Source organism: Trachurus japonicus, chromosome 17 (genome assembly GCF_045865225.1).
Source record: "Trachurus japonicus isolate A0001 chromosome 17, Traja_1.0".
NCBI lineage: Eukaryota > Metazoa > Chordata > Actinopteri > Carangiformes > Carangidae > Trachurus > Trachurus japonicus.
In genome coordinates, this window is record NC_140923.1 from 31,802,783 (window position 1) to 31,821,548 (window position 18,766).

Consider the following 18,766-nt stretch of genomic DNA (forward strand, 5'->3'; position numbering starts at 1 on the left):
CTGAGAAGGCACGGAGGACTCTGAAAATTCTCCCAGCTCTTAGTCGACATGAGGGTGAGTAGATAATGAGTGAAATTTGAATTTTGGGTGAACTATCCCTTTAAAGACACAGCAGTAGAAATGGTGGACATCACTCTCATGAACAGAGAGAGACTGAAACACATGGAGGAGCTCCTTTTGACATCATGGGAATGAAAACCTCAAGAGCGACACCTGCATGTAGACTACCTATGGTTGAGAATGTCCTCTTCAAACATGTGAATTGATACAAAGTGATAATCCATCCCTTCAGTCTCCTGGCTCCTCTTCTCACGGGTGGTGTCTGAAAGAAGACGAGTTGGGAGGCTGAGGTTGGCTTTGAGAAGGTGAGGAAACGTTTAACATGCAGGTAGATAAAAGGTGTCAGTTGTGAAACTTGAAGTCGTCCGTCTTACACGGTACAGTGACGCCATAGCGGTCGGGGTCGGAGATCAGGAGCCTCCTCTTCAGCTCATTGACGCCAACGCCGCTGGGCCCTGAAGGCAAAGATCAAAACACTGTGTTCTGTATGTGGATATTCATTTCCAATATCACTGTGTACTAATGTTTTCCTCACGACAAGTCCAGCATTAAATAGGCTTAGTGATCTGGTGACACATCTGTCTTTATCATCAGAGGAGGACAGAGTCAGACAGACAGAGCTCTGATTTCAGACTGATTTCACTTTGAAAACCAGCCTCGCTCTCTCTCTGTCTGTGTCTCTCTATCGAACAGTTAACGCACCTATACCCTCTGGAAAATCCATAGCATCACATCTAAAGGTGACATCTGCAAAGCCACACAGTATCAGTGTCACTATAGTGTAGGATGCACAGGATGAAGCGCACGCACACACACATACACACACACACACACACACACACACACGCACGCACACACACACTCCAGCATCTGGGATTTTCTTCTAGTGCAGGTTTCTCCAGCCCCAGATTGCATCAGACTCTAATGGAGCGCTGTCTGAAAGTAGGATTCCTGACATACCTGCCTTTTCCATCACTGCGTTGCATGAGCTCGATACATTACAAAATATCAAGTTTATAGACTCTCCGCTCTTACACTGCTAATGTGTTCCACAGCTGCTCCACAGAACTGGAGAGGAGCATCACCAGTCTCTGTGGATACTTTCCTCTGACCTTTTTTTCTCAACAGTTCTGCGGGGCTTAAAGTGGCTGACAGTCACTTTCACCAACTTTCCCGGGGCATAACTGTCTATTGTTTCACTCTAAGTGCGCATGCAATGCAAACAAAAACGGATATATTTCCAACCTGGTCAAACATTATCCAGCTGGTCCTGTTTTAGCGATCCAGGTTTTGGTTTTCCTGTCTATAACTCTCATTGCCAATAAGCTATATATTCTTAATGATGACCTCCGGTCAATGAAGGGCCTACACAGCAGACAGTAAAACGTAATCCAGAGTCGGGGGAAGGTCCAACTCAATTAAAGAGGTCTAAATCTAAATCCAAGCTGTCTTAACTGTTCCAGTTTGATGATGGAGCACTTGGCTGACATTATGAAGGATCTTATTCACAATCCACTCATCCCGTTTTCTCCATTCATTTATCATTTATCTCTTTGCTATCTGGTTTTGTTTTTGCACCTCTTCAATTCATTGTGTCTCTCTTTTTTTCTCTGCCTTCCACTTCTGTTTTTTCCCCTCTTCTTCCATCTCTCCTCTTCTCATCTTTCCTCTGTTCCCCTCAGTCACAGATGACCTACAGTTGTATCGTAATATGACATTAAAAAGACCCACAGCGGGGCTCAATGTGAACGTCCCAGGGGAGAAATATAGCTCAAAAATACATAGAGCAGGCCTGCAGGGTTGGCAGAGAAGTGAATCTGGGGTGGGCCACTAGGTAACTTAAGAGAACACAATATATTCTGACTTGGATATTTCTGACAGTGTTTACGTGGTTCTGATGGGAAAGGATTGTTCCTGCACTCAGGAGTAAGAACATAAATCTTCATCAATGCATTACTTTTTCTTTTGATCAACAACAGCTTTAATAATACTGTCCTGTTACTGAATAGTATCACCTTATTTCGAGGTTTTTTTTATATGGACAAAGAAAAAACAGCGGGGTAACATAAAGCAGAAGACAAGTGACCTCTGTGTGTATGTGTTACCACAGTAACTACTTTGTATAGAGCAATGTTAGACTAATTCACAGCAAAGTAAAATATCTCTAAGTAGTCAGCATTGTGATTTAAAACCCCTCCAAGCAACATGGGAACCTGTCTGTTTATACAGCCTCATGTTTAGCTCATACATACCAACTAGAACGACCAGGCGGTGTCTGTCCTTGGCGTCTCTGTGGTAGGGGACAACCTCTATGTAGGTTGGGGGGCGGAGCGAGCCGTGTACCCCTGCACTCCATCTCCTGGACCGAGCCGCTTCTCTGGCCCTGCTGCTCTTTCTGCCAAGTCGGAAACTCCTTCTTAACCCAGCTGGGGAAGGGACAGAGAGGCCTTAGACTGCTGAGTGGACGTCTCTGTGTGTTATTAGTAAGCATCGAACCCTGACCTTTTTTTGCCCACTTGAATGCTGTGGCACATTATCATTATGGTGTATCAGCATCTAAAGTACATGTCAAGGTACAGAACAACAATGTAACTCATTTGAAGTCACACTTGATGGCCACCTGATGAATATATGCTCTTTGTTCACTCTTTTTTAGCTCGTATCTTAGACTCCACCAATGAATACATGGTTTGTAAGCTGTTTAAAGGAGTCATCACCCGGAAATCACATTTAAAAAAAAAAACATGTATATTGGTGTTGGACCTCAGTGGAAACTTGCCTGAAAATCTGGAGTTTGAAAGTGGCTGAGTTTTTTGGTTTGGGCTCTTTGTTTAAGCCAGAGTAGCTCATGAGGCTGCACACCACAAAATTACAAGATTTTGATGACGTCACCGTGGAGCCTGCTTTCATAAACCCACCTCTCTTCCACCACCCCGACTTCCACGCCACTGCCATTACTTGTTGTTTTATTTATTTATTTATATATTTTTATTAAGTTTCAATATTTTTTCATTCGAGAGAAAGTAAGGGTTTAGATCCCCAATGTGCGGTTAGTTTATCCAAATGACGGCTGTTTAGAAGTTTGCTCCGACGTTGGGAGAAGTGAAGCTCCACCACAGCAGTGGCTCCTCAGCAACCTCTCTGCAGAGCTCGTTAGCCGGCCAAACTATGTCGTCATGCCAGGGGAGACAACGATCGCTAATTAACTTAACGGCAAGTTTGTAGAGGTTTACCGCCGGCTAGTAAAATTCTTTTTAGGAGATAAATGTTGGTCTCATTGTTGAAATCTATGTTTTAAGAATTGATTCAAAGCAATTCAAGGGGGACTAGATACGTAAAAAACAAACAAACAGGTGATGACTCCTTTAAAAGAATAGTTCACCCAAAATTCAAATTGCACTCATTATCTACTCACCCTCATGAAATTTGAATTTTGGGTGAACTATCCCTTTAAGGCTCTGCTAAATTCACCAGCTAGCTGCTAATTTTCTCTGTCTGCCATTGGATTGTGGGCAAATAACAGTTAGTGGCTGGAAATGAAAATGATTAGAGCAGTGAGAGTGAAACAAAACAGTGAAGTCATAGGCCATCAAACCAAAACAAAGCTGAGATCAGTTTGTTCATTTAGGAAAACATCAGGGTCCTGCTGTCAGAGACCTCTTTCACCTCATTTGATCCACATAGATCAGTGTAGCTTGCAGAGCACATATTCGTTTTGTCTGTCACCCCGTGAGAAAGACAGGAGGAGGAAGAATACTAAAACCAATATTTATCCCCATCACAGTCAAATTTGATCATGGGCATCATTTAGACATTATTAAAAATAATCATATATCCAGATTACAACAAGGAACACGACAGAAGGGAGAGCTATAAAGGAATAAGAGACTAATAGAGGAGTGCAACACCATTTAAGTAGCCATCAACACTGCCACCCAAAGTCTGGAGTCCAACACTTTCCTGAACAGCACAAATCTCAGTAGAGAGACAACAACTCAGTCTGTCATGTGTGGCTTGTAGGCCGTCTGACATCCAGTGTCTGCCATGTGGCTGTGGTCTGGCCCAGCTTGGCAGCCTCGCTCTCTTTCATGATGTTAACTGCAGCTAAGTGATGGTGCCAGGCTTTCTTTGACGTCAGCTGCAATTTCACTTTGTAAGCATATCTGTCCATTTCCTCTATGGGCTTCATTCTAAGAAACATGCCTCTATATTTAAAGTTTTGTTTACATGGGATTTAAACTGATGATTTCACTCATAAATGTGAAAGGGTAATGCATACTTCATGCTGCGCAGCAAACGAGAAATCGTCTTTCCTACAGTGAAATAAGGTCTAGAGGAAAACATCCTGTAAAGTACAATCTCAATTAATTCTGGCAGGGGGATCCTTATCTGTTACTGTAAATGCTCTCAGCCGAAAAACCATTTCTGGAGATGCCACAAGATATTTCTGCTTACTAGACAGCATGAGGTAAGGGTGAGAGGAGAGATAAGTGGAGAGTGGCCACATCTTTCTTTCATAAGCACAGAGACCATTTAAAGAAATCACTTCTTTTGTCACAAGGACGACAAAAACATTGACACCACCCTGTTATCTGTCCCATGAAGGCCATGTGAAACAGAGCTTACCTTCTTTAGCAACTAAATGACAATCCTTTGGACACTATGACAAGGACTTCAATGGATTTTAATCAATTACATCAAATCAGGCTTCAACTACATTCTTTGGATATGTAAAAATATATACAGCATATTTTTTTGCCAACTCATATCCAGATATACTTCCAACTTTGACACTAGTTTTGCTACACAGCTAGCTAGCTTCTATCCAAACATCTGTGACCCAGAAGCTAACTGTCAACCAGGGTTGCCAACTCTCACGCATCTGGCGTGTGTCACACGCTTTTAGGTCCTGTCTCACGCTCTCACGCCACTCAAACAATTCTCACGCCAAAATCAAGCGATTTGAAAAAAAAAAAAAAAAAAAAAATTAAAGCAAGCTTTGGCACTCATCAATAGGCTCTCTGATTGGTGTGCGCGATGCTTATCCGCGTGTCGATTGGACGGCTGCTCAAGCCTGTGATCACAGCACAGTAGGACGGGGAGTTGTTGATCCGCGACCCCCCCCCCCCCTCTCCCCCGACAGCGGCACGGTGCTGAAGCCTGGACCCGACTTGGTCCGAATTCGATGGCCAAAAAAAAGAGGGAGAGAGTGAAGCCCGAGACACAACCTGACCTGACCGAGTTATGTTTTCAGACTGAACGCGGCTCGAACTGACGCCTGCGGTCGGGCTGGTTGGGCCAGTCCGTTGAAAACTATAAAATCAAGATGCAGACTTAGTCCAGGCAATTTAGCTCATTTTGGACCCCAAAATAGAACTAATTGTCACAGAAGGTTTTTCACCATACATCATTTCTATGAGGTGTCTAGAACAACATACTAAAAGTCCTAAGAAATCCTAGTTGGGGAAATATGTTTAATTTGCATCATTATTTACTGTATAAAGTCTATGGTGCCGACAACAATACACCCCAATGGGGCTATTTTTTTCCTTTACTCCTATCACAATGAAACTTTACATGATGAAAGTATCTATGAAATGTAACATTTTTTGTATTACAAGTTTCTTTGAAAATGAATTTGAATATGCAAATGAGCCACACACTAATCAAATATGCCCAAAATACACCCGAATAGGCTTCTTTTTTTCCTTTACTCCTACCACAATGAAACTTTACACAATGAAAGTAGACATTAAAAGTAAAATTTTTTGTATTACAAGTTTCTTGGAAAATGAATTTGAATATGCAAATGAGCAATACACTAATGGAATATGCCCAAAATACACCCGAATAGGCTTATTTTCTTCCTTTACTCCTACCACAATCAAACTTATAAAACTTACTCACACAATAAAAGTATACATGAAAAGTAACATTTCTGTATTTCAAGTTTCTTGGAAAATTAATTTTAAATTATGTAAATGAGCTCAACACTAATTGACTTATGGTCAAGAAGCCATAAAGCCGCAAGCAGCAAAAACAGGGGCAGAATAATTTAGTTCTTAGTCCCACTCATATGTTGTTGAACATAGTTCAGCATAACATCACACACAGTCGTTGAAACGACTTTGATGAATTCTGACTTTCTTCTGATGTTCTCTGCAAACTGGGAGGAAAGTCGTTAGGTAAGGCTTGTTCGCTAATTAAAAAAAAAAGAATTTAGAAAGCAACTGGAGACAAGACAGTGCAATTAATTCTTAAGGTCAATATAGGTCTTTTAAGTGGCAAGTGACATGTGTGTATGCATAAGTCAAGTGTGGCAAGTGACAGCACTCAGTGCACAGGTTAACTTATTGAATGGACATGAATGTGTTAGTTATTTGGCCCCTGTTGCTGCTTGTGGCTTCATGGCTTCTTGACCATAAGTCAATTAGTGTTGAGCTCACATATTTAAAATTAATTTTCCAAGAAACTTGAAATACAGAAATGTTACTTTTCATGTATACTTTTATTGTGTGAAGTGTGATTGTGGTAGGAGTAAAGGAAGAAAATAAGCCTATTCGGGTGTATTTTGGGCATAATCCATTAGTGTATTGCTCATTTGCATATTCAAATTCATTTTCCAAGAAACTTGTAATACAAAATATGTTACTTTTAATGTCTATTTTCATTGTGTAAAGTTTCATTGTGGTAGGAGTAAAGGAAAAAAAGAAGCCTATTCGGGTGTATTTTGGGCATATTTGATTAATGTAAGGCTCATTTGCATATTCAAATTCATTTTCAAAGAAACTTGTAATACAAAAAATGTTACATTTCATGGATACTTTCATCATGTAAAGTTTCATTGTGATAGGAGTAAAGGGAAAAAATAGCCCCATTGGGGTGTATTGTTCTCAGCACCATAGACTTTATACAGTAAATAATGATGAGAATTAAACATATTTCCCCAACTAGGATTTCTTAGGACTTTTAGTATGTTGTTCTAGACACCTCATAGAAATGATGTATGGTGAAAAACCTTCTGTGACAATTAGTCTGTCATAAAACGCTATTTTGCCTGGACTAACTGGGTAGCACAAAAGTACAGCCAGGCAGCTCAGTCCAGAGAGCAGAGGAGAGAGAGACAGCGCAGCAACAGGTGTGTGTGTGTGTGTGTGTGTGTGTGTGTCTGTGTGTGTGTGTGTGTGTGTGTGTGTGTGTGTACGTCTGTGTGTGTGTGTGTGTGTGTAGGCTACGTGTGTGCGCAACTGCGCATGCATGCACGTGGGCCATACCTGCAAACTCCGAATGGGTATGTAGAATGTTTATTACAGAAGAGAAACACACATTTCAGGACCTGACTTGTATCATCAGGCTGTAATAGAAGACTAAAAATCACAGGACATGTCTGTTCTGTCCTTTCATATATTAATAGGCTCAATAGGCTGGTCCAGGCCAAAAGCCAGAGCTCCCCACTAGACCAGTTTCATACACTCCATACAATGATAGGAACCACAGATCTGCTTTTTTCCCTCTTATCTGAAGCAAATGTTGTGTTTTCCCTTTATTTTCTTCTCAGAGTACACCAGAATGCTTCAAATACATGTTAAAATCACAATGTTTTTCTGGGGGGGGTTTTCAGACCCCCTAGAGGGATATATTTTGCACCTCTAGCCTACTCAGTTTGCAGGTATAGCCTAGTGTGTGTGTGTGTGTGTGTGTGAGAGAGAGAGAAAAACTACAATAAACATAACTATTATTATTATTATAGACAGCCTCATCTCCGCTGCCACCCCCCCCCGCCAACAGAATCTCACTCCAGCCCAGGACCAAAAGTTGGCAACCCTGCTGTCAACTGTAGTTATACAGTATGTAATGTGGTTGGCAGAGTTAGCTAGCTAGTTTATAAAGGTAAGTGTACACTCCCAACACAACAATCTGAGACTGATCTCCCACTTGACTAGATATGCGCCATCAGCGCCTCTCTCTTTTTGAAATATCGACTCTTATCTATTGATAAGGTGAATGCCTATCAAACATGCTTCTTCATCCATAAGTTTATTAACAGGAAACAAGATCTGCCTATTACTTTTCATAATTTCTTTATTCCGACTACAGATATTCAGTAATAACAGCTTATTTTTACCGTCTTCCCAAACATCAAGTCATCAATTCAACATTACTTATAGAGGCCCCAAGCTTTGGACTGAACTAAGCTTGTCACTGAGGTCCATCTCCTCCCATTGCATTTTTTAAAAGAATCTGAAGGATTTTTTTACTTTCCACAGGAACCTAATTATCTTTCCCTACTCGCTCTTTAACTATATTTTCTGTCATTGTTCTGCTTTTGTCACATATTTTTTTGATGTTATTTGCTTCAAGTCCTACCATGATTCCTGCTGCTATTGATCTTTTGTCTTAAGTTTTTGTTTAGCTCATGTATGTTGTCTGCTTGTATTATTGACAAGGGTGGAACCTTGTACAAGTTCGCAAGGACTTCGTTCCCTCCTTGCGCAGCGTTATACGCATTTTTTTGTGCTAAACAAATAAACCTAAACCTAAACAAGGGGAATAATAGCACCTCCAAGTCTATTTTGGTCATCACATACCTGTTTAATCCATCCATCCATCCATCCATTGTACATACAATACACCTCTAATCAGGGTTGCAGGAGGCCAATCCCAGCTGACACAGGGTGAGGTGGGCTACCCTGAACAGCTCGCCACACACACACGCTCACATTCACACCTATGGTCAATTTAGAGTCATTTTGAATCTTTTAACTGTGTGAGGAAGCTGGAGAAGCCGGAGAGAACACACATGCACGCACGCACGCACGCACGCACGCACGCACGCACGCACGCACGCACACACACACACACACACACACACACACACACACACACACACACACACACAGAGGGGAACATACAAGCTCCACACAGAAAGGCCCCAGGCCCGGGGATCAACCTAGAAACTTCTCTCTGTGAGGCAACAGTGCTAACCACTGGACCTTAGTTTAATCCATATAAAACCAAAGTCCAAAAGACAAGAAGTTGGGATTTACAGGACATTAGGTGCTTCCAGCCTTGCTATGCTAATCTAAGTCAACTGACTCAGTGTTGCCAACGTAGTGACTTTGTTGCTAGATTTAGCAGACCTAGTGACAGAAATCTAGTGACTTCTTGGATGACCTTAGCTACAGTATACTTCCATAAAAATGAGTCACGAGTGTGAAGTACTGAGTTGTAGCAGTATTTGCGTATGATGTCATCTAGCGACATTTAGCATCTTTCCAAGCAGGTTTTACTCAGCTTCTCTTCACTGAACTTTATATGCAAAGGACACATACAGTATGATAGCAGTGTGGCTCTTGAGAAAACACATTTCCCAAAATGGTGTTAGCTAAGGACAAGTGAGTTAACTTGGGTTTACCCTCTTTACCATGTCTTCACTTGTGTGTCTGTGATACTCCTCTGTGTTGCTTCTCTTTCACTCTCTCTGATTACACTGCATGCAGTCATGCGGTCATGCAGCATCAATAAGGCTTTACATGGCAGACAAAGAGGAAACAGAGTCTGAACCACGTCCTCAGGTGGAACCTGGCCTGAGATAAGATGAAATGCACATTATTAAATGCACATGACTCTTAGAACTGATATAATGCAACATCTGTAATTACCTTGCCTTGTATAGACCCAAGGAGCCTTTTTACAATCAGCCATAAGTGCACACCCCCGTATGAACATCCTGCACTGCTCAAATGCACACAGGCAAATACACACGAGCACATCATGTCCAATCCATGAGATCAAGACAAATGGGATAAATGGGAAAGCTAAAACCACATTTGCTGTTCTAGTCCTTCCCCCTAAATCTCCAAACCACAAAACTACATCATCACATGAACCGGTCTGTAGGATAAATATATCTGGGGTGTCCGTTCTTGCTGATTTTTCTCCATCTGTTTTAAAATACATATTCAATGCATATTGTTGCGAGCTGTAGATTGCTATTCGAGGTGTATTGTCTTGTATACTGGTCCCTTTTCTAGTGTCTGTGGAATATGAGTGAAAGAAGTCAAACATCTCACCAATGTGGATCCCTGTTATAGCTCCGTAGTCTACATCCTCCACGACTGGAAAAACAGGAAGAGAGAAGAGGAAAGAGTGAGGAAATTGTGGATTCAAACCACACGGAGATGACATGTGCATGGCTCTGAAATTTCAGACTCAAAGTATTAACATATGTTCTGACCCAAATGTCCTAATATTTTTCTTTGGAAATTCTAATAATAGTTTTATTTAGATATGATATCCACAATTTAGAAGTATTAATAACTACTTTACCCATACAAAGTGATTGCTAGTGAAAAACTAAATCACATTGTAGGAGGCCAGACACTTTAAACCTGCTTGGTTACAACAAAGGAACATTTCACAGAAATCCTCTCCATTTTGGAAATATGATGTGGGGAGAATTACGTGATTATTATCTTTGGCTAAAAGACCTCTTTAAATCTTTAGAAAACCAAAACCAAAACCTTAAATATACATGCATATTATATTATGTCAATCATTGTGATGGTAAGTTTTCAAACGCAAATTTAAACAGACAGTACCTTCCCCCTCATCTGTGGAGCATGTGGAGAAAACAAATGGTGTGAGTACTACAGGAGGACGGCAGAGCTGACCCCTGACCTTGACCTGTCACCTCTCCGCTTAACACTGAACCAGCTCTAATGTGTTTATTGGAAAGTGTTAAAAGGGTTTTTATTCTTTTCAGGTGTGGTGAGTTTATGGATAAATGTTGGCTCAGCACCTGGTGGTTTAACTCGTCGAGGCTTGAACAGAGCTTTGGGTCGCTGTAGTGCAACTCTCCTGTAAGAAACCAGATAAAACAAGGCATCGTCACAGGATTTCATCAGAATGACTTCATACTACATGAGAGTGTTGTTGTGAAAGTGTCGTAAAAGGAGCACCTCTCATGTAGCTGCTGTGAGGGGATGAGGCCGGCCCGACTGGTGCCGTCTCCGAGGTGACAGGCCTGCCACCAGGTGTCATCCTCCAGGCTGACGATCTGGAGGACGTCGCCCCTTTTGAAGGAAACTGCTGCATCCTTGCATGGGACAGCGGGATCCTCACTCGGGTCGTAGGCAAAAAGAGCCCGTACAAAGAGCTGAGGTGAGAAAATCATTAAATGTGTAATGCATATTACAGAAAATGCATATTCTACTCTTTTTTCTACTGCAGCTTTATGAATGCTGGACATAAGGACATCATTCTCTGTTGTGTCTTCAAATTATGTTGGTGTCACTTCTGACAAATGACCACAATCACTGGACATAATTTGTCTTAATCCATTACATAATAGTCACTCACTCTAACAGTTTCCAGCTTGGACACCCGCCCCATCTTTCTAAGTACAGAAGGTAGAACTTGAAAGTTTCTATGTAAGGTGTATAGATTTATTGTAATTGAGTGGATCCAGCCGAGCAGATGGCTTGAGTATAAAATGATAGATAAAGTCTTTATATGATAAAAATCTTATCCTTGACTGCCTGATCTGTACGTCTTGACAATCACACTGATGTAGTGACAGCACTGTGGCCAAAACTCAAAAAAATAACCAAATACTCTAGAATACACTGATTTCATCCCTTCTTACTGAAAACAGGTGGAGCGTTCCCCATGCAGCTGGGCTGCATGCAAACATAAAAACACACAGTTTAGTTAATATTTACTCTACCTTCTTCTTATGACTTGACATTTCATCCTTTGAGGAGGCGGGAACGATCTTGAATGTAATGTCACCCTGAGAACAGGCCTGCGCAAAAGCAGTGACATTAAAGATTAATAAGGAAATACCACAATTTTCTGTCTTTTTCTTGTCTGTACAATAAATATGAAGCTACAATTACCAAGTTATCTTCATTTATCTCAGCATAAAGAGTTATTTTTATTTTATTTTAATGTTTATTTTGCAGGGACGATACATACAACATTGCCACAAAGAATGAAAAATGCGATGCATACAAGACGTCTAGCTTCAGCTAATTTGCAGTCTTTGTCCCTGGTCAGGCTAAAGAAGGATAAAAGATACTGAATACCGTTACAATAAGTGCAATAATACAAATACAGTGAATAATACAGTGAATAGTTATCATGAATAAATAAACACAGCTACAAAATTTACATTAAGAAATTGCACAAATTAAATACATTAAACATTAGTAGAATGCTGTATTGACAGTGACTTGAGAGAAGTTAATGTTCACATTTCTGCTGCTGCTTAAGCCAATGTTTAGCTTTAGCACTAAACATCTTTAATTCTGTTTGGGATTTGATATCTGGTGGTAAAGAATTCCATAGGTGTGTACCCAGCACTGAAAGGGATGATTGACCGAATGTTGTCCTGCATCTTCGAATTTTACAGTTTTGCTTGCTCATGCTCCTTGTCGTTGTCCCACAGTTGTCTGACTTAGTAAAAATCTGTGACATTGCTTGTGGGGCTAGTCCACTGACACACTTAAAAACAACTTTCAGAAAAGAGAATTTTATAAAATTTGAAAAAGATAACAAATTATACTTCTCAATGATTTTACAATGGTGCCACTTTTGTGGCTTCTGATCTAAAATTTTTAAAGCTTGTTTGTGGAGTGAGAATAAAGGTCTAGTTGCTGTGTCAGTGGCCTGGCCCCAAGCAGTGATGCAGTAGGACAAATGTGAAAGGACCATAGCATGCAGGTATAAATGAGCTGCCCTGAAAGATGGGAAATCGCTAGCCTGTTTAAATAGACAACTATAGCAGTTTTAGAGCTCACAATAGTACTGTCTCTCATCTTGTTCTTCTTGGTGTCCAACAGAGGAGAAATTGCCCTAGAAATAATTTAAAGAATAACTATGGTAGCTCTCTCCTGTGTGTACCTTCATGTTGGTTTGGAGGAGAGGGCCGGGCAGTTTGTTTTTCTCACTGTCAACAAGCCAGTGAACAAAAATGAGACCAACAATCATCTGATTCCAGTAAGGAAGATTTGCCTTTGTAACTAAAGCCTGATGCAGCTCATTCCTCTGTGTAAAGAGGCCCATTGTTGTCACTGAGCCTCATGGCTGAACTATGCATCACTACAGTATGAACATGGGGACTACAGCTTCATTTGACTTGTCTCCAAATATGCTATCCTGTGGGTGCTAAACAACACGCCAAATGTGGATTAAAAATAAAAATGAAACAAGATATTTGGGACCCCCGCCTCCGATTTCCATCCTAAGTAGTAACAACTAGGACCTAGCTTAGGGCCACAGAGATGGAACGTTTTTTTTTTTGTTTTTGCGTGAGATTTGTTAACAATACCAGTAAATATAAAACAGGACCAGTCTTCTCCTTTCAGTAACACTGCTGAAAATAAAAGAGAAGATGATGAGAGCTAGAGGGCAGAATGAAACAGAACAATTTATGCTGAAGAAAACAACAACAAGAGGACTGAGCAGCAGAGGTGAAACTAACCAGTAGAGGAAGGATCTCCTTTGGCTTCCTGTGCTCCAGTGAGATCCCATTCACCTCTTTCAGCTCATCTCCTTCATGGATCAGCCCTTCAACACATGGAAAATCATACCATACTCTTCTCTGTGCAATCTATTCACTACAGACCAACATCACATGACTGTAACACAGATGTAGGGGATTGGGCGTAGAGGGCACAACTGTGATGAGTTCATCAGCTTACCACTTTTATCAGCTGCACCTCCCCTCATGATCCTTGCTACCACAATAGCTCCGGTGGCTTTATCCCTCTTAATTGTTGCCCCCTTGTGGATGGTGATTAGTGACAGAAAGAGTGATGGAGAAACAGAAGAGATGCACAGAGGCAAAGAGGTCAAGCGATGGAGAGTGAAAACAACATGTTGCTTTTATTACAGCCCAGACAAGCTTCTTATTCAGAGTCCCTTCATTCCAGCGAGGGTTATTTGTATTGAGACGGGACCATTTAGCCAGCTGCCTTCATGTAACACACAAAACGCTGGAAAAGGTTATCCAAATCAGCATTATTTTCAACAGATGTTACTGATGTGGTGCAAATCGCAATGGAAAGAGCATCTTATGTAGCTGACTACAATCAGCTCACGCTCGGGTGTAACCCTGTTGTCTGGAAAACAGGAACATGCTGGATCGATCAAAGAGACCAAGTCAGAAAAAGGTCAGTCCCCTTCCAATCTAGTTTTGGGATCAATACAAAAGTATGTTCTTTATTATTGGTCATAAGCGCATTCTCTTTTAAGAATGCGCAACCACAAATACACAAGCACACACACGCTGCAAAGAAATGTCATCATTAAGTTAATTGTTCTCATATTTTGCCCTAAAATCATATTTTTCATAAAAAATATTGGCTGACTTCTTCCAACTGTTTTTTGGTTTTTGTCTTTTAGTTTGTGGGACTTCTCAAAAACCTGTCAACAGATTTCACTGAAATTTGGTAAAAGCACACAGGTTAAGAAACAAATGCTCGTTTGTTTTTTATGTGGATCCAGAATTTCCTAAAAGGAATTTTAACTTTCCATGTGAAAGCATTTTTTTTTGTATTCCAGGTATTTTCTAATGAAACACCAGGCCTACTTGAACAGACAAACTCTGGCACATGTAGCCCTCAGCTGTCAATCACTATATGTATTTTACAGTGGATCTTCATCCAAATGCAAATCTGAAAAAAATGTATTGTTAAAATAACAAATTTAGAGGATTTTGCAGCCTTGGCGGAGGTATAGGCTCTTTGTAGTTTCATGAGCTTTAAGTGCAGTTTCACTTGATCCAGGAAATTTCCACAAATAAGTGACAATGGCTTGGACCAAGGTGGATTTAGACAGATCATTCTGGTGGTATAAAGAAAATGAGTCATGATTAAAGACCTTGAAACGAGCTGATTTACATCAGAAACGGAATAGAAATTATCCCAATCCCTTTAAATTCAAAAGGACCCCATTAAGAGAAAATACATTTTGCAGTGCATACGTTGTACATGCTGCACACACACACACACACACACACACACACACCCTCAAACACAATAATGCAGAAACTATGTTGTGCGTCACAGCAGATATATGGCAACAAAGATGTGGAAGAATTGACTCTGTAAATTCCTGGTTGAAGAAAGTGAGCAGCAGCCCAGAGGCAAAGGTGATCCAGGCGGCTGCAGGAACCTTTCCTTATGTTTCCTGTCATTCCAGGAGCTTTCCCTCTGCTACGCCTTGGCATACACGGCTTTTGTGGGCTCACTATACGTCAACATGTCATAAATTCAGCCCGCAGATATATGTTCAGCTTTGCTATGTTTGGTGTATTCCTTTGAACTGCTCATGTATGTCACTTGTTGTGATTGTACAAATTACAATTTTTTAGGAGCATTTACCCTGTTACATGGTTGTCTTAAGTTAAATGCTGATGTTTGTTTCATGTGCATTGTGAGGCCAGGTAGACCAAAGTAGAAACAGGTTTACATAAAGCCAAGTACAGCTGTCTCCTCAGAGCCTTTACAAGAAAAGTTTATGGTCTAATGTTTACAGTCAGGACAACTGCTATTTCTGGGTCATTATGTGTGACAACAGATTTAACAGGGGTTAACAACATAACATTTTAGTGTATAATGGAACTATTTTTTCTTTAAATATCTTTTGTGAAATAAAAGGTTGTGGTAAAGATGTGAATTTGCTCTCTTGATGAGAGTGTGGGCTGAGAAGAATAATACCACTGTCATTTTTATTCTAACATAGCCTAAATATGCGACCAACCCTCAAGTGGTTAGTTTAGATTAGCAGGGGCAGGTCTTCCATGGCGGCACAGGGGGGCACCCCCCCCCCGCAATCTGATTGGCCACCCCGTGTGCCCCCCCCAATGGTCATTGACTTGTGGCAATGTCAGTCATTGTGTAAAGCTCTTTCCCACTGCTATGTTCACTGTAAAGAGCTATAAGCACTAACTTCTGACTAAGGCTCAACTCTGTACAGCAAACATCCCAGTGTTCTGTGTAGGAAATAAATAAAATTGTGTAAGATTGTTATTGTTCTCAATTTGACCATTTGAGTGATTGTTCTGGTTATTCTGCATAACTGACTGACTCTTACACAAAACACTGAGATGTTTGTACAGAGCTGAGCTCTAACTACTGGGTAAGAGTATAAGATATTGATGTTCACTTTGAGAATTTATTGTGTTGCTTATTCTGCTAAGACTTCTTATTTACAAGATAGAGTTGATTATTGATTGGTTATAATTTTAATATTTACAAGTGGAAAATGGAAAGGTCATAGGCATCTTCCTTACAAGGTGAAAGATTCAATGTGGCCAATAAAAGCAAGATGAAGACATGTAAACAGTGTGTAACTGTACAATATAAACATTCAAGAGAGCGGTCAATGGCAGCCTTCATTTTTGTTCCTTTTGGGCGCCCCCCCCAGATTCACTGTTGTTACCCCTTGTGCCCCCCACCAGAAACTACTCTGGACCCGCCCCTGTAGATTAGCATGATCGAAACAAAAGGGGAACAGTTAGCATGTCTGTCAAAAGATCTGAGGAAAAGATGGTCCACCAACACATCTGAAGTTTATTTAATAACATGTTTAAGTAGCCTACATCTCTACAGCTGGACATCTTAAGTAAGCTAAACTAAGCTAAACCAAACACTGAGCAAGCAACACACCCAGAACAAGGCAATGAATGGATGTAAAACATATTTCACCTTTTTCTTTGAAGCACAAAGACTTGTTTACTGACCAGTGGTTCTTTGGTTTTGACCAGACTGACAATTTTGACTGAATCCTCCTCCTCCTCCAGGACATCATCAGGTATTGGCGGCAGAGTCGGTTCAAAGTCTCTCTGAGCTACAGCGTCGTGGACACACAGGAGACTCTGTGAGGGAAACACAAACACAGTGGCTGCTCTGGATCCAGGTATGTCATTGTGAATTGTAGTTGCTGTGAGCGGATGCGGTGCGCCCGACTAGTCTCATTTAATACATCTTATTTTGAATGGAGAGAACAGCAGTGGGTGAGGAAGACCAGGATGTACTCCAAACAAAATGGAAATTGGCTTGTTGGCTGTCAAGCACAGTGAACACATGCCAGTGTAATCACTTCACATGTCATGTGTGCATATGTTTCATGTCCTCAACTCTAGATGAATGCTAACCACTGTCACTACAGTTTTACTGACACAAGTTAGTCCAGCATTTTTAAATGTGTTTGGTTAGAGGTAGTTTAAGGGTCTACACTCAAACAAAAATGCAACCGGTCCCTGTTGACTCATTAAAGGTGACTTGGTTGTGAATGAGGCGGTGCAAAAATTCCAACAAGTCAGTCTGGCCTGCCTGCACTCACTACAGTGACTGCATCCAAATACAGCACTTTCCTCATGGTTGAACCTTCAGTTCTGCCCGTGCCAACTTGCCAAATTTGATTCAGTGTGAAACGCGCTGCCAGCCGGCGGGCCACCTGAGAGCAACCCCCCACATCACTTACAGCCGCTCTGCCTGCACTTACACTGGTTCAGATCAAGCATCACAAATGTCTTTGAAAAAAAAAAATCCTCCCTTTCCTGCGCCAGACTGTGAATTGATCTATGAGTCACTATCAATGGCCAGAGAGTTCATTCAAGTCCATTTTTTGTTAATGTTGGCAGTGTGAAAAGCCGAGGTTTGTTTGCAGAAAAACAATATTCTGGATAAATGTTAATCTCTTGCTGTGGGCCCTCACAAAGTGCAGGTCCGAAAATAGAGAATTTACTGTAATAAGAAAGAATGAGAAGAGGGGAAACATCTGTTCATCAACTTAATTTTAACAATCAGCCAATCCATCTGTCAGTTAGTCTACTTGTTATCCCATCGTACATCAACAGTTGCTCTGCTCAGAAGCTGCCAGCGCGTGAGCAATGTGTCTCTGGCCACTTTCAGAGACAGGTTTTCAAAAAACAAACATTCATTTACAGAATATTATACCCAGTGTCTCTCATAAGTATGTGTGAGCTCCTGCGTTGAGGCCAAGAACAAACAGGTCATTACAACTGTTTAAACAAACCTGTTAGTTCTCATCTGGCTTCGGCTCCTCATTAAGAATAGCCACAAATTCTGCAGCTCGTTGGAAAACCATAGACTGTGTGTGTGTGTCTGAAATACGACTGTCAGCAGATCTGAAATAAGGAAACATGCATTTGAGTAGTCTGGGCCTCTACATGAGTGAACACTAATAAACATGACTAGGGAGTAGATTAGCTGCCATGCCAGTGTGGTTAATAGATGTCAGCACCTCTCAGTGAGCAGAGTGATGAGGTGAAATCTAATTAAATAAAATTTACAGTTGGATTAATTTGTCACTTTGTCTGACCCATATAAGAGGCGACTGTAGGAAACAAATGTTGTAAGCCTTTTGATGTGTGAGTAAGCTCGGTGTTCACTTGAACTGCTGAACAGCTTCAGAATAGGTGAGGTGAAGCATGACTGCATGGAAATTAGGCTCTCAGATTACACTTCCAGTGTTGGTTTAGTGTTAAGAAAAATGACTGAACATGCATCCACATTATTCATAAGTGGGTTTATCTGATTGTTAATGATCCTTTTAGAATGAGGCACTAGAGTAGAAGGCGGCGAAACAATATCTTCTGACTGGATTACGTTCTTGCTTCAGAAGTGGTCCATGTGAACGGCAATTATAGAACATGCTTCAGTGATGAAAGAAA

General features: G+C 40.9%; 1 protein-coding gene across 1 annotated transcript in view; it reads right to left on the reverse strand.

The window, feature by feature from the left end:
- Window positions 1-18,766, reverse strand: part of LOC146971104 (MAGUK p55 subfamily member 7-like) — a 29,299-nt gene that overhangs the window by 4,237 nt on the left and 6,296 nt on the right. Inside the window, exons 6-15 of the mRNA XM_085805129.1 lie at window positions 16,811-16,945; window positions 13,767-13,848; window positions 13,547-13,632; window positions 11,789-11,866; window positions 11,022-11,218; window positions 10,862-10,920; window positions 10,134-10,178; window positions 2,313-2,486; window positions 435-515; window positions 229-322 (exon numbers count right to left, since the gene is read on the reverse strand). Of these exons, the coding sequence (XP_085661255.1) occupies window positions 229-322; window positions 435-515; window positions 2,313-2,486; window positions 10,134-10,178; window positions 10,862-10,920; window positions 11,022-11,218; window positions 11,789-11,866; window positions 13,547-13,632; window positions 13,767-13,848; window positions 16,811-16,945 (1,031 nt within the window). The remainder of the gene's footprint in view (window positions 1-228; window positions 323-434; window positions 516-2,312; window positions 2,487-10,133; window positions 10,179-10,861; window positions 10,921-11,021; window positions 11,219-11,788; window positions 11,867-13,546; window positions 13,633-13,766; window positions 13,849-16,810; window positions 16,946-18,766) is intronic.